The sequence below is a fragment of the Spea bombifrons genome, chromosome 2 (genome assembly GCF_027358695.1).
Source record: "Spea bombifrons isolate aSpeBom1 chromosome 2, aSpeBom1.2.pri, whole genome shotgun sequence".
Taxonomy (NCBI): Eukaryota; Metazoa; Chordata; class Amphibia; order Anura; family Pelobatidae; genus Spea; species Spea bombifrons.
Genome location: NC_071088.1, coordinates 71,538,419 through 71,553,497, shown reverse-complemented (window position 1 = coordinate 71,553,497; position 15,079 = coordinate 71,538,419). Strand labels below are relative to the sequence as shown.

General features: G+C 37.2%; 1 protein-coding gene across 1 annotated transcript in view; it reads right to left on the bottom strand.

The window, feature by feature from the left end:
• Positions 1-331: 331 nt before the first annotated feature.
• The window catches only part of LUZP1 (leucine zipper protein 1), a 44,609-nt gene continuing 29,861 nt past the window's right edge, over positions 332-15,079 (bottom strand). The window contains exons 2-5 of the mRNA XM_053454725.1: positions 12,215-12,301; positions 4,306-7,345; positions 3,402-3,584; positions 332-827 (exon numbers count right to left, since the gene is read on the bottom strand). Of these exons, the coding sequence (XP_053310700.1) occupies positions 3,423-3,584; positions 4,306-7,215 (3,072 nt within the window). The 5' untranslated portion in view covers positions 7,216-7,345; positions 12,215-12,301 and the 3' untranslated portion in view covers positions 332-827; positions 3,402-3,422. The remainder of the gene's footprint in view (positions 828-3,401; positions 3,585-4,305; positions 7,346-12,214; positions 12,302-15,079) is intronic.

Here is a 15,079-nt window from a genome sequence, read left to right as displayed (position 1 = left end):
TGTTTTTCTTACTAGTGATTATTAAATAGTAACCAAACATTACTCATAAGTGCCCATTAAAAAAAAAAAAAAAAAAAATTAGTTTTAGCTTCACTGCAAGCACCTTCTAAGATATGGGTTTCAAACAGTTTATTCAGTAGTTTTTTCAAACATGTCTGACTGTAATTAAAATACAGTTAAAAAAAACACAAAAAAAAAAAAACGTGTAAGGTTTTGCTGGGGTAGGTAATTGAAGTATACAATAAGGCTCCATTTTGGAAACTCTATTAACGCTAAAAGCACAATGAAACTATGATTTCTGCACATGCTTCTGAGAATCTGCTTCTTGCCGTTATATACACAGTCATTAGATTTTTTTTTTTATTCATAAGAAACCATACATTGATCTAGAATTTACACAATAGTACATGCTTATGATCCGTTAAACTGAACCACACTGTACAGAGAATTTGCACAAAGTGTTTTCATAACAGTCCAAAATGTCCTTTATAAATTAGATTTAAAATGTACTTTTAGTACCTAAGCATTTAAGAGCAGTAGCCATGCAAAAAAACAAAAACAAAAAACACCCACATACATACATGCACGCACGCCTCTAGAGCAGTTATTTTCCACTAATAATGTGCCCTTTTTATTACCCTGAGAGATCATGCAGTTGCTTCCCTTGCTGAAAGAAAAAAAAACAAAAAAAAAAACTGCAAGTTGGTGGAGATCTATTGCATGCTCCAGATGTAATTTGTGGGTGAGCATTAATTCGCCAAACAAGTAGGGTAGTCTTCCAACCTACATGGAGTGTAGAGTTCTGGGTGCTTGGTTTAAGTTGAGACCTAAAAAAAAAAAAAAAAAAAAACAATTATATAGGATATAATATAAATATAAATATATATATATATATATATATATAGGATATAATATATATATATATATATATATATATATATATATATATATATATATATATATATATATATATATATATATATATATATATATATATATATATATATATAATCATGGTAGTTCAAGTGGATGAAGCAACCGCTTTGGTGTGATGTCACCTTGGGACCTTTCTGAAACCCACCAAAATCGCTAAACAAACAAACCACATATATTGCTCGTTTTCATGGTTTCCCCACTTGGACAGTTCCTTCTTTAGTACAAGTGGAGCTGACACTGACTAACCTACCTACATTCATCTATTGGTGGGTAATGAAATCCATATATGACCACTAACAGGATTAACAGTACAGACAAACAGCAGGTAATGAAAGTAAATATGAGGGGGCACAACACCTAATATATTTCACGATGATCACTACCATATGAATAACTCAGTAATTAAGTGTGCAAGTCAGTGAGTGCACGTGAGTAACTTGCCACAAACTCTTACAAGCCTCCTCTTGCATGGCAGCTACTGTGCACACTAATGCCAAATAACCCCACCCTGCCAAACCTTGAAGATGGCCCTCAATAAAAGTTCTGCCTATTTTAACAGAACAAGAAATACAAACACAAGGAATGCAATTTATATTTTAATACATGGCAAAAGTGTTGATTAGCCTGTTAGAACAATACATGCTAGTATGGGACAGGCTGTGTTTAATTTTTCTGCATCTTTATTACAAAGAGACACAAAATGTATGTATTAATGTAGATTTGTTATGTATGTGTTAATTGTAACAATGTTGCATAATTTGTTTGTGCTTCATAAATAAAAATAGAAAATGGTTTAAAAAATATAGTATTTTTAAACATAGCCTAGTTTGTTTAGGAATAAGCATCATGGATTGGCAGAACAATGAGGCAATGGTGTCATTTCACCACGACATTTAGGAGATGTTTTGAAATGCCCAGATACAGTACCTGATTTAAAAAAAAGGAGATGTATGTACTTTAATACTCCTGTTCGTCACCACATTAGGAAACATTTTGCAGAGCTGGATTTATGGTTTGCACATGTCTGGGTAGGAATGTAACCGTGAAGACCATCTTTGTTGGGATCATAGTTTTGGGATAGTTTACCATTCACTCAGTGTTAGTTACAAATGGGGGTCTAAGGAAAATCCAGAACGTGGTGCTGCTGGCATCCAGAGTGCTTGCATTATTGGAAATCCAGCCATACCACTTTTAAAAGGCTACTTATATGTGGTGCCACATGTGTGTGCCTAGAGCACATTTTTCTACTAGGCGCTTTGTGGCAGTCCCACTTTACGTGATGCCCCCAGAACTATCAATTATTCATGATTATCTATGAGTATTCTTCTGGTACACTGAGCAGCCGGTTTCTGTACAGTCATTAGGCCCGGAAATTACATAAATGCTGTGGTTAGTTACCCAAAGCTGTAAGGCAGACAGTGAACCTTGATTGGCTTTGATTATTCAAATACGCTACGTGGACCAAAGTATTGGGACACACTTCTTAATTACTGAATTCAGGTGTTTCAATCAAGCACCTAGACAAGCAGTCTTCATGAACAAACATTTGTGAAAAAAAATAGGTTGTTCTGAAGAGCTCAGTGAATTAAAGTGTAGTTCTGTGATAAGATCCCACCTTTGCAATAAAGTGAAATTTCATACCTGCTAGAAATTGCACGTTCAACTGTAAGTGGTATTATTGGAAAGTGGAAGTGTTTAGGCACAGCAGCAACTCAGCCATAGTAGAAGACCATGTAAAGTCACAGAGTGGGGTCAAAAAAGTCGCCAATGATCTGCTGATTCCATAGCAGAAAGTGCCAAACTTCCACTGGCATTAATAATCGGCATAAAAACTGTACGTCGGGAGTTTCATGGAATGGTTTTCCATGGTTGAGCAGCTGCATGCAAGCCTCACATCACCAGGTACAATGCTAAGAACCGGATTGAGTGGTATAAAGCTTGCCACCACTGGACTATGGAGCAGTGGGAAGCGTTTTCTGTGGAGTGATTAATCACTTTTCACCTGTTTGGGAGTCTGATGGTCAGGGTTTGGCAGATGCCAGAAGAATTTTACTTGCCTGACTAAATTGTGCCAACTGTGAAGTTCGGTGGAGGAGGGATAACGGTCTAGGGCTGTTTTTTAGAGTTGCGCTAGGGCCCTTACTTCCAGTGAAAGGAATTCTTAATGCTTCAGCATACCAAGATATTTTGGACAATGCTATGCTTCCAACTTTGTGTGAACAGTTTGGGGAAGGCCATTTTCTACTCCAGCATGACTGTGTCCCATTGCACAAAGCAAGGTCCATAAAGACATGGTTGGATGAGTTTGGAGTGGAAAAACTTGACTGTCCCGCACAAGGCTTTGACCTCAACTACATCGAATACCTTTGGGATGAACTATGGAAGCTGTTATAGCCGCAAAGCGGGGACCAACTATATATTAACGTATATAATGCTGCACTGGAGTGGGAAATTCAATATTTTACCTTGTGATTTATTAGTCTGGACTAATGCTCTAATTGTCGTATTCGTTCCTCCACCATTCCCTTCTGATGTCGTTGGTTTTGCTGGAGTTCTAGTCTGGAAGATGGCTTCTTTCCTGCAGAATCCATTTTTGTTAACTTCTCAGATCCATACTTTTTTCTCCTTGAATTTATGAAGTCTTCATCCTGAGAAGGTCATATAGGGCGATGAATTAGCATGCACCTATGTCTAGACTGTCTTCACCAGGGAAATATTTATGCATGTTAGTGTATACAGCTGGTTTTCAATGTCTATTGAGATATCTGTCTACTTCATATGAGACAAAAAAAATGGATTGGAGTGACATGGGGTTTTAGTCATTGAGCAACAACACACAGTCCAATAACTAGTGCATAATATTTATACATTACATACAAAAAGATTTCATTAGTCCCCATGGTGATTACTTTAGACTTTATGGCCCTGTACGCTTTGGTATTATAAGAAACTGGCCTCTGTGGCAAAAAATGGAGTAGCGTCCATTTTCTACTGTTTAAGTATACCTTATAAACAGTTTCAAGAACTTACAGTTTAATACAGATGACCACTCTGATTTTATTATAAATACTGCAAATATGATCTACATAATTTCAAACATAAAAACCTTTGTTGAGTGCACATAAGATAGCTTTCAATGGAAGAGTTGAACAGTAGTTCTCTAAAACTGTATCCTTGTAATATTACGTTTGGTTTTCTGCACTGAATAAATGGATAACCATGCCTCATTTTGCTATACCATACCGTTCTCCCTTTTGCATAGATTTGTACATAATAGAAATAAATGACTATTGAGATCATCTGTAAACACACCCAAGGATATTAATAGAATTTCTTCAATGGTAAGAAATCACAAGGTAGGTTGCTCACCTCTATACTGAAGCGATTCCAGGAACCAAGTTCAGAAGAAAAGGTTTCAGTTGAAATATTTCGTCTTATTATTTCTGTCGCAGTTAAACTGCTTTTGCTCCTTTCAGAAATAAATTCGGGATTAGTCCAACTGCTCACGCTAGAAGTTTTCTTTCTTAAATACTGATCACGACGTACCCGCAAAGGTTTCTCCTCATCCAAAAAGGATTTACGCTTATACTTACTATCTATGGCTGTATCTCTCTCTTTAATCAGTATGTCTAACTCTTCTGTAGAACCCAGAACACTCTTCCTCCAAGACTTCTTGTCATTCCCTTGTTTATTATCTAAATGATTTGAGTCCAAGATGCTATGTCTTTTCCAAGTTACAGTTTCAAAGCTATGGTCACTGGTTTTTACCAGTTCTTTGTCAAGACTTTTGTCAGAGGCCTTGCTAATTTCAGTAATACCAAAGCCGTTGTCGCCACTGTCACAATCTTCCACATTCACTAGCGTACCGTCTTTCTTTATTGATATTTCAAACGGGATGCTAATGTTGTTTAATACTGGTTGATCATTTGCAGATATCCGAATTCTACTAACCGATGTATGTCTTTCTTTTGGGGGATCTTCATTCTGTATACGAGGAGTAACATCGGATGGATAAAATTTTATACTTGATACTTTGTTTGTTGTTGCATTGATCTGGGATCTAGTTTCCGAGTTAGACCTTCCATCGTAATCTCCCATAACTACCTTGGTATCTCTTTCAACAACAATTGGCGTAATTGTAACAGCGGACTGTAAAGATTCTCTGGGGCTATATGATCTTGGCTTTATTCTAGTTGGATTATGTGGCTCTGTGTTTTCAAAGCCATCAGAAGACATTTTTCTTGATATTTCAGATTCCAATTCTGTTTGATTGTCCTGTTTAGCGTTTTCCATACTTGATTTTAGTTTAGTGCTTGGTTGTTTTCTAGCATGAAGTCCAGACAAATATCTTTTCTCCGGGTCTTTCCGGTCTGTTTCTAGAATGTGTGGTTTTTCAGGAATTTCTGGTTTTGGAGAAATTTTAGAACGTCCATTGTCTCTAACATAATTCCTTTGCAAATTTGCTTGCTCATTCACTGTATAGTTTGTTAATCGGTCTTCTCTACTGTGAGAATACCTAGATAGTCTTTCATGGGGAGTAGCAGTAGCATCTTTAACATTTCTCTCTTCTGAATTCACATCAGCTTTAGGCAGTTCCCCAGGTGTTTCAGAGCTAGTACTCTTGTTAACCTCCACCTCCAACTCAGAATTCATAGGCTTTGTGTATGAGGTAGAAGATAATGAGCAGTTTTTAACAGGCATTCCTTTTTCATTTTGATTTGAATTCATTTCATGTTCAGAGCTGGTATCATGGGGTGCTTCTGCAACTCCATCTTCTTCATTTGCAACCCCTTTCTTTGAGTTAAGAACACTTTGAGATACTTTAACAGAATCATCTTCCGTAAATAGTTTTGGAAACCTGTCTGGTTTCTTACCTGTAGAGACTTTCCATGACTTTCGTTCTTGAACAGCTGGAGGATACCGGCTTAAGACAGATGGCTGATCTTTAGACCTTTTGACATCATTATTCACGGTTGCAACTCTTGCACCTGAAATGAGGGTAGACACTGAAGTATCATCTTCTTTCCTTGCATTGTTTATTGTCGTCTCAATCACAGTGGATTTTCCAGGTTTCCTACAATGCCGTTCATTCTTTAAATGTGGAGGGGACAGATCTCGAGAGTTATATCTTGAAGATAGAGCGTCTGATGATACTGCTTTATATTTTGTTCTTTCATTCTTGCACTTACCACGTGAAGTTATTTCATCACTGGTTAGATCACCATTCTTAACCTCACTGTATGCATTAACTAGTTTCTTTAATGCCTGAAGTTCATCTACAAGCTGTTTGTTTTTATTCTGTTCGGTGAAACAGGTTTCTTGTAGTTCACGGTTTTTCTCCTTAAGCTTTCTCAATTCCTCATCAGTTCCCTCAAAGTGTTTGAGCTGATTCTTCAGTTTCTCAATTTCTTGGTTCAGGTCTCTAATTTTATTGTCTTCTTGAGGCTTGTTTTTGTCATTTTGATTTTTGCTAGTTTTTTGGTTTTCAGATTGCTTGATATATTCCAAGCAACCTCCTTGGAAAGATTTAGAATTTAGGTTGTCTTCAATCCTGAAGTTGTTACGCTCCATATTTTGACCAGAAGACCTCTCCAAGAGGTTTGACTCTTTTCTTGTTTCATCTTCCGTGTTAACTTTCATTTTTAATTCTAACTGCTGTTTGAGATCTAAAATTAACTTTTCATTCTGCTTTTCCTTTTCTATAAAATGTTTTCTTTCACTGACAAAGTTAATAGTCAGAGACTTAATTTTTTCCAACTCACTTGTCAGAAATTGCTCTGCTTTATCCAGTTTGCTTTCTGAACATTCAAGTTCTTTAACCCTAGCCCTAAGTAGTTCCAGTTCAGAAGAGAACTTCTTAGACATGTTTTTTTCTTCATTTAAGCTAAGCCACAACTGAGAGCAATCATTTTTGCTCTTGTTAAAAGCTTCTTCCAGTTTCTCTAGCTCGGTCATCTTTTTCTGGAGCCACTCAATTTCTGCTCTAAGTTCCCGGGTGAGATTCTCCTCATTTTCTAGCTTCTCTTTTATAAGTCTACACAGATCCTCTGCTTTCTTTACTTCTTCATCTTTCCCTTCAATCTTCTGAACCCGTTTTCTTAAAGCTTCAACATCAGCCAACATGCTTGAATTACTCCCTTCTGCTTGTATGATTTTATCCTGTAGATCCAAAACTTCATCTTCTGCCTTTTGAAGATTTTTAGTTGCTTCTTCCAGGTCATCCAGGCGCCGTCCAAGGCTTTGTAATTTAAATCTCAAATGACGGCTTGTGTGATCCATTTTGCTACAGTAAATTGAGGGTCTGTTCTGACTGCAGAGTTCAATAAACAGGGATTTATAGACAGGTCAAATGCTATCCTTTCTCTTCCTGATGAGCACGCTTTGCGGGACATTCAGGGAACATTTTAACCTACAACAAAACACAGTGATAGTGGTGATTACATACCGTCATAAGCAACTGGTAAGACATACTCAATTAACACCCCATTATCAAGCTCAAAAATACATTCTGTACATCACATTGCATTGTTTAGATCACTGTAACCCTTATTTAACCCCTTCCGTACCGATGACATACCTGGTACTTCCTGGTTGGGTGTCACCCACAGATCATGTACGTCATCGATAATGCGCGATCCAGCGTCGCTATGGACGCTGGGATCGCGAGGGGCGGCTGCTACTGACTGCAGGGTGTCCCCAGCGATCCGTAGCAGCCACTCCCCCTCAATTAAAATATTTAAATAATACTGCGAACGCCGGTATGGAAGGGGTTAATGGACCCACTTTTTTGTTTTATAAAGCAAAACAAAAATAAATTGCAACCCAAGCACTTATGTTTATGGTGAACAAAATTACAGATCAGCGATAATATACCATAAGTGCATATGGGTTACATTTATGACTAGATAATCATATTTAATTTATTTACATTTAAAACACAACCTTATTTGGTATCTTGCAGTTAATCTTTCTAACACGTTCCAAATGATGTAAAATTCTTCTTTGGTTCTGTTTTTGCTAGTTAATATATTGTTGCCAGAAGAGCATGCAAATCATTAAAAAACTATGAACGCAATACCTTTTCTGCCATGGAAGCCATATATATTTAATGATGCTTCGGTACTGTAACCAGCAACTAATTGTTATCTTAACTGAAAATGAACATTCAATTCAGCAATAAAAAAAAAATAAAAAAAAATCAGAATTACAGACACAATGAATCAGCAGTTATTGGGAATGCTATCATTATCGGTTTGTCTCTTCAATGCAGACTGCAGAGATGCAGAGTAAAATCTGTATCCTAAATTTTATTTGTTAAGCATGAGTTAAGTTTCGTTCCCATTAACCAAGCATTTTTTCCCTTGAAAACCACCCATGCGTAATTTAGAGGTGCAAGTGTACTACCAAAAATATTGGTAGTACACTTGGACCTCTAAATTATACATGGGTATTGTACATGTACCGTACAAGTATTTATATATGTTAATGTTTGCCCCTTAAAAGAAGTATTGGAAAATATGGAACATGTTATTAAGAGACAGCAGATGCCCAGTTATGGCTTGCTCACAGTTCACAACAGAGCTGTCGTATTGCATTTTCTGACATACAGTATCTCACAAAAGTGAGTACACCCCTCACGTTTTTTGTAAACATTTTATTATATCTTTTCATGTGACATCACTGAAGAAATGATACTTAGCTACAATGTAAAGTAGTGAGTGTACAGCCTGTATAACAGTGTAAATTTGCTGTCCTCTCAAACGCTGCCTCCGAACAGGCTGGAGTTCCGAATAACATCAGCTAAGGCTGATGGTTCAAGTCCCAATGTAGTTTACTCCTAGTGGTCAGGTTCAGGATTAAACCCCAGAGTTCAATGAGTCAGAAGAACATCAATAATGAAATAATGCCTGCACTGATTTTCATGCAGATAAATGTACTGGTGTCAATGCAAAATGGAGGGTAGACGGCTCCTTTAAACAAGCATAATACGCTCATAATCTTGAGGAAAGGAAAATTTGTCTACTCAGACCTTATACATCTGCAACAGACACATGCGGGAGCATAAAACAAATCTTTGTAAACACATGGATATTTGTGTGCATGATAGAGGTTTGTGAATTTGCGGCCATCAGCAGATTTTGTTTGTACTTGACAGTCCATGTGTATACACAACACATTTACGACAACTTGCAGCCTTCTTTCTACTATGCTATTCCTCTTGGCAAGCGCTTTTGCGTGTAGGATTTTTTTTTTTTAACGGAATCTTGTCTGTACCAAATGTGGTTTATACAAAAGGCCAAAGAAGCAGAATAATTTAGCTCAGGCTCAAAAGCCTTCGCTTAAATTATAAGACATTTGCCGATGGGGAAATGGGGAAAGTCAGTCACGACAATCATATATATATATATAAAAAAAAATAAAAAATAAAAAAAAGGTAAAAAAACGTTGTCAATGTATTGCATCAGTTTTGCCTATAGTATCTTTACTTTAATAGATTTAATGTCTGCCCTGCAGTCATGCGTGTATGTTCTTGTCTGACAGAGGTCTGCCCTTTTCTGTCTGACAAACACACACAGCGTGTCCAGGTCACACTTGCAATTTAAAATGAATCAGACTTCCTGAGCTTGATTCAACGACCCTTCCATTTAGAATAAAGAGAACACACTAAAAATCCTACTTACGTGAATTGAGTCCCCCATTTCCTTAAGCGTAAAGTTTCATATGCAGTGATGTTACCAAGCAAGACAGGGTACATACATACAGGAAGGTTTGCTACATTTTTACATAAGGTTCTTGTCTGCAGGTAAGTTCATTGCATACAACCTTAGGCTCAACATGCCTTGCCCACACAGAAATACCTGTCTGAGAGCAAAATTAAAACCTGTATGGTCCTGCAGGTAGACACACCTGCTCCCGAAATAGATATCACAAATCTAAGTAAACATTCTTAAAGTATCAGAAGGCATTTTTCTAGGTGCCTACATTTAGATGTTTCACACCCATATATTAAAGTAAATATATATTGAAATATGTTATAATATGGAATAATTTCCAGGTGAAATCCAGGAAAGATTTGAGTAGTATTTCCAAGCATTAAGACTAGTAATTACCGTATTTGCTCGATTAAAAGACAAGGTTTTTTTTCAGAGCAAATGCTCTCTCAAATAGAGGTCTGACTATGAGACCAAGATCCAGATCCCCGCAGCGCTGCAGGGGACCTGGATCCTCCTCTCTGGCATCCGGTGGATGTCTGTGCGATGCATGCAGACAACCTCCGCTGAGGCTTCTATGACAGAGCGCCAACGTGATATGACCTTCCGGTGCTCCACCATAAAAGCCCCGGCCAGCAGCAGCGGAGGTTGTCTATGCGCATCACTGCCCCCACTTGACACCAGAGAGCCTGGAGCATGGGGGACAAGTCTAGGGCTGCATCAGTAAGTCGGGGTTGGGCGCATATAGTGGGTTATAAGGCATATCCGGGGGGCAGAGTGGTAAATAGGTGGTATAAGCCATATCAGGGGGGCAGAGTAGCAAGCTGTGGGGCAGGCTGGCAATAAAAACAATGCATTTTTCTCATAGTTTTTATTAAATATGAGAAAATAGTTTACATGTGAATTAATATTTACCAATAAAACTTTTTTCTTATAGGTTAGTTTTTTCTTTTTTTTTTTCTAAATTAATATTCAAATTATGGGGGGTCTTCTTATAACCGGGGTAATCTTATAAATCAAGCAAATACGGTATTTACAGGCAATCTGGAATGCAGCCCCTCGTCTGCCTTAACATACTTGTTTCAAAACATATTCATACAGGCAGCTGTACTAGTTGCACTGGAGAGAGAGAAGTGTGGGTGAGTGTATTAGGAAATGGTGTTAGAGCGTGTCAGAGTAGGTATATATACGTTACATGGTGGGGCAGGAGGCACTTTCCTTCCTGCCAGAAAGTACCAGCTGTATGTCTCCCTATTTTATTTATATAGCTGTTCCAGAAAGGGTGGAGTAATGGTATGAAGGCAAGTTCAACATTATAATATTGCCCACCTATGGCGGGACCCAAGAAATCTTGCTCCCAGGTGCCAGGAGCCCTAGACTCCCTACTATTGAGTTCACAACAATAATGAACCCGATGGGAGAAGAGTTGTTGAAATTTATTTTTAGAGTTTAATTTAAATATCGGAACCTCTACCCATTCATATAGCAAAGATTAGTATTAATGAGAAGCGCTGTCTTTCCAGTTTCAAAACGTGGATGGATCAGCTCATCGTCCAAAGCTGAACCTAAAGCCAACAGTTTGCCTCACTAACCCTAGAAGAAATGGCAACGACTACCACCTTATACAAACAATAGACCTGTAACCCCTACCAGATACGTAGGAGATGGTTAACCGGGCTCTCAACGGCAGCTTTGTACTTTCTATACACCTGGTTCTCCGTGTTACACTTCGTGGTAGCAAGAGCCAAAATGACCTTCTCGCAGCATAACGAGAATATCAATAGGCTCAGGAGCTGTCCACACTCTACTGTACAACCTCATCATGAGTCTGTTTAACTTTACAGACTTCTGTTACAGTCGAAAGAAGCATAATCCATCACCCAGAGTTTCCTTCAATCTCTTTATAGGGTAATAAAGATTTCATCTCGTTGATTATCTGGTTTTCTTTCGTTTTGAAGAATGCATATATAAAAAGTACTTACAGAATGCCAGGGCCATTAAACTGTACCTTTAAATGATAAAGTCCATGGAAAACCCTGCCCTAAAATAACCCATTATTTGACCTATAAATATTAAGCCGTGTGTTAAGCCTAAAGCGGTTCAATAAAACCTCTATCTGCTGCTGGCAGATGTTAAGAACAGAACAGGATTTTAATTTTGGATAAGCTTAAATTTCTCTGCGCCAGCACTATAGAAAGAAAAGAAAAAAAAAAGTACATTTCTTCCTCAAAATAACAAACAGCTCTTTGAGTAGTAATATCCTTCATAGAACTTCATGTCCCTTAATCCCTATACCACATCCTCATTCTCTAAACATGGACAACACACTTCGCTAGATGACCTGGAATGACTTGATATTAATGCCACTGGCCGTTCACATTGGTTAACTCATCATTCATTATACAACAATCAACACTACACACGTACACACAAAATGTACATTATTTAATTTAAATGAATGATGTGAAAACCAGACTGAATGAGCTATGTATAAGCAGCTGGGCACTCGCATGCCTTTAATAAATAGGTTAAGACAGCCTGATACAACAAGCATTAATTTTGCATACCTGCCAGTCCAACTACATTCCAGCGCAGCGTATAGGCATCTTCAGCAAACCAATGCAGCACGCAAGCTGTCTTCTTAACAATGACTGCTGAAGAAACAAGAACATAAAAAAAAAAAATGTTTCAGAGGGAATCAGGCACAGCAAAACAAAACAGAAGAACAGGATGCAAAAACAATGCAGCAACAAATAAAGCAAAGTAGATAATAAAGTGCATGAGAAAGACAGCGACTGCTAATAACAATTCATTGTTAATTGGCCAATACCCACACAATCCAAAGGACATCAAAATTGACTTAAGTCAATGTTTAGTAGAACAGAAATGATTTCCATGTAAATCTAAAACCGTGCTAGCACTCACGTGCAAGTAATCCTATAAATCATCTGAGAGCAATTATGTTTATGTAAATACCAACAAAATGGTTTTAATGTCAGTATTTTTCTTTGTACTAAAAGGGAAGGCAGAAAAAAAGAAAGGAATGTAAAAAATGCTAATTGTTTTCCTGCGTGCTTAGAATAACGAGGAAAAAAAAATATGTAAGGAAACAGACAAAAAAACAAAACAAAACCACACAATGCAAGGCTCATTTATCAGATCATCATTTGTGTTAATGAAATACACAGGCTGTGCTCTATAACAAAGAATGAAGAAACAAAACAGAAAGCTTGTATTGATAATACAAGGGCTTCCAACTTTGTCAAACTGGCTGATCTAATGGCCTAGTTTTCATTTTTAATTTTAATATGTGCTGCACACCAACCAAGCCTCTCTTATCTGGTTTACACTTGCTTAGTAGTGCTTGCCACAAAGACAATCTTTTGAGAGAGCAAAGAAAGAAACCATTCAGGTGCTGAAACTACTTAATATCAGAGCACCTCTTATTAGAAGTGCCCCCCAGTGGCCAAATCTGGAATTATGTAAAAACCTACTAAGCAAAATGTTCTAAATGCAGGTAAATGTCTGTTGGAGCATTCAAAACAAGATATGCACTAAAAGTAAAGTTAGTTATTGAGAAAACGTTAGTATTGGCTACATACTTCTTAATAATAAAGGGCAGTATTACTTAGAAGCGTGTAGCCATTTGTAGCATTTTCTTAATAAAATGTTATTTTATTATCCTTTATTTATATAGCGCCAACAGTTTACGCAGCACTTAATACAATACACATATTCAAGGGGTACGACAAGACAAGAATTGACAGACTAAAACAAACCGATACATTAGGTGGAGTTTTGGGTAAACTAACAGCAAGTATCAATGCAATGTAGATTAATTCTCTTCTTCAAAATAAGCAGTTAATGTTTAACTAACCCACCATCATCTGACTGTTATAAATGCAAATGTGTTGGGGCCTAAATTACATATACGCTAGTAGTGACAGAAATATTTTTCACGCTGCCTTTCTTTATTATTAATAGAATCAGAACATTAACAAAACATTTTATTTACATACACACACACACACTATGTTATAACAAAAAGAAATTTAGTGAGCCACATCTTTTTATCTGAATTGTTATGGTTTCGCAAAAAAGACAGAAAAAGCCTCTTACGACCAAATATATTTAAAAGAAAAAAAAATAGAAAAGAAAAAAGATCTTCATTCCTTATTCATTAAATACCATATAGAATACACTATAAAGTAAGCATGCACTTTTATACATTCATTGTGCTTGGGAAATGGCTAATATAAAGTTTCATTCATGTCATGGTCCAAAGCTGTTTGGGTTGTGGATGCAACCACAATACTCTAGATATGTACATTGCATCCATACTTTAACTCTTTAATCTCTAAACCATCGTTTGACAAAATCCTTCCAGCTGGTATATATTTCAGCTATACATTTTCAACCATAAGCGGCAAGAACAAAATACAGGAGAAAGAAATAAAAACTTATGGATTTGCTATAATTTCTAAAAAAATATACAATTCAATAAATGTATAGCATTATTCAAAATTTTGACATGTATTTGGCAGATGATGACAACAAACAGTTAGAATCACTACACTTATGAACTCGCTGTTCTCCAATTTAATAGTGCCAAATACTTCATGTTCCTTTTATATGTACATGAGATCGTTATGTTTATCTCCTTGTTGGCACACACAATTATAACTACTGGCTCATTTAGTTTTATGATTAAGTAGAACTAAGCTGTTTAAAACAAATGGTTTTGCAGGAGGCATGATGGGCAGCTCCGCTGATGACTATATTTGTGGATTGTACCTGTATTCAGATGTTAGCGAGACAAAAAGCGGAGCGACACAGAAAAAGCAGAGAGCGACACAGACACAAAAAGGGAGAATGAGATCACCAAAAAGAAAGAGACCCCCAAAACGGAGAGAGACCCCCACACACACAAAAGGCGAGAGCGAGAGAAAGATAGAGAAAGAGAGGGAGAGACTGCTTCATCTTTGAGGACAAGCAGTTATTCTGTACACCAGCACCTGCAAAGCATTATATATGTATGTAAAACTCCCCCTCCCCAACAGGAAGGCCTTAAAACACTGGGATAAAACGCCTCCCTTTCTTTAACTCTGGCCCCTTACTCAAGCATCCTGCCCTATTTACTTCCTGTTAAGCGATATAAGAAAAGTATAATAGGATCTAAAACCAAAAAAGGGCCAGTCAGGAATTTTATTTCACATCCGTTCATAGAAATATACGTACTAAGAGACCTACACCGGCCAGTGCCCCTTAATACAGCCTGTGATATTGCAGACTAGAGATCACTAACTAGATTATGCTTTTTCTCTGATCTACCAAAAATATGTATGGAATGATCAATACACAAACAACCCCACTCTAAAGCGAGGGAATTCAACTAAAACTGCGCTGAATGCTGTCCCGTCCATCTGAAGATG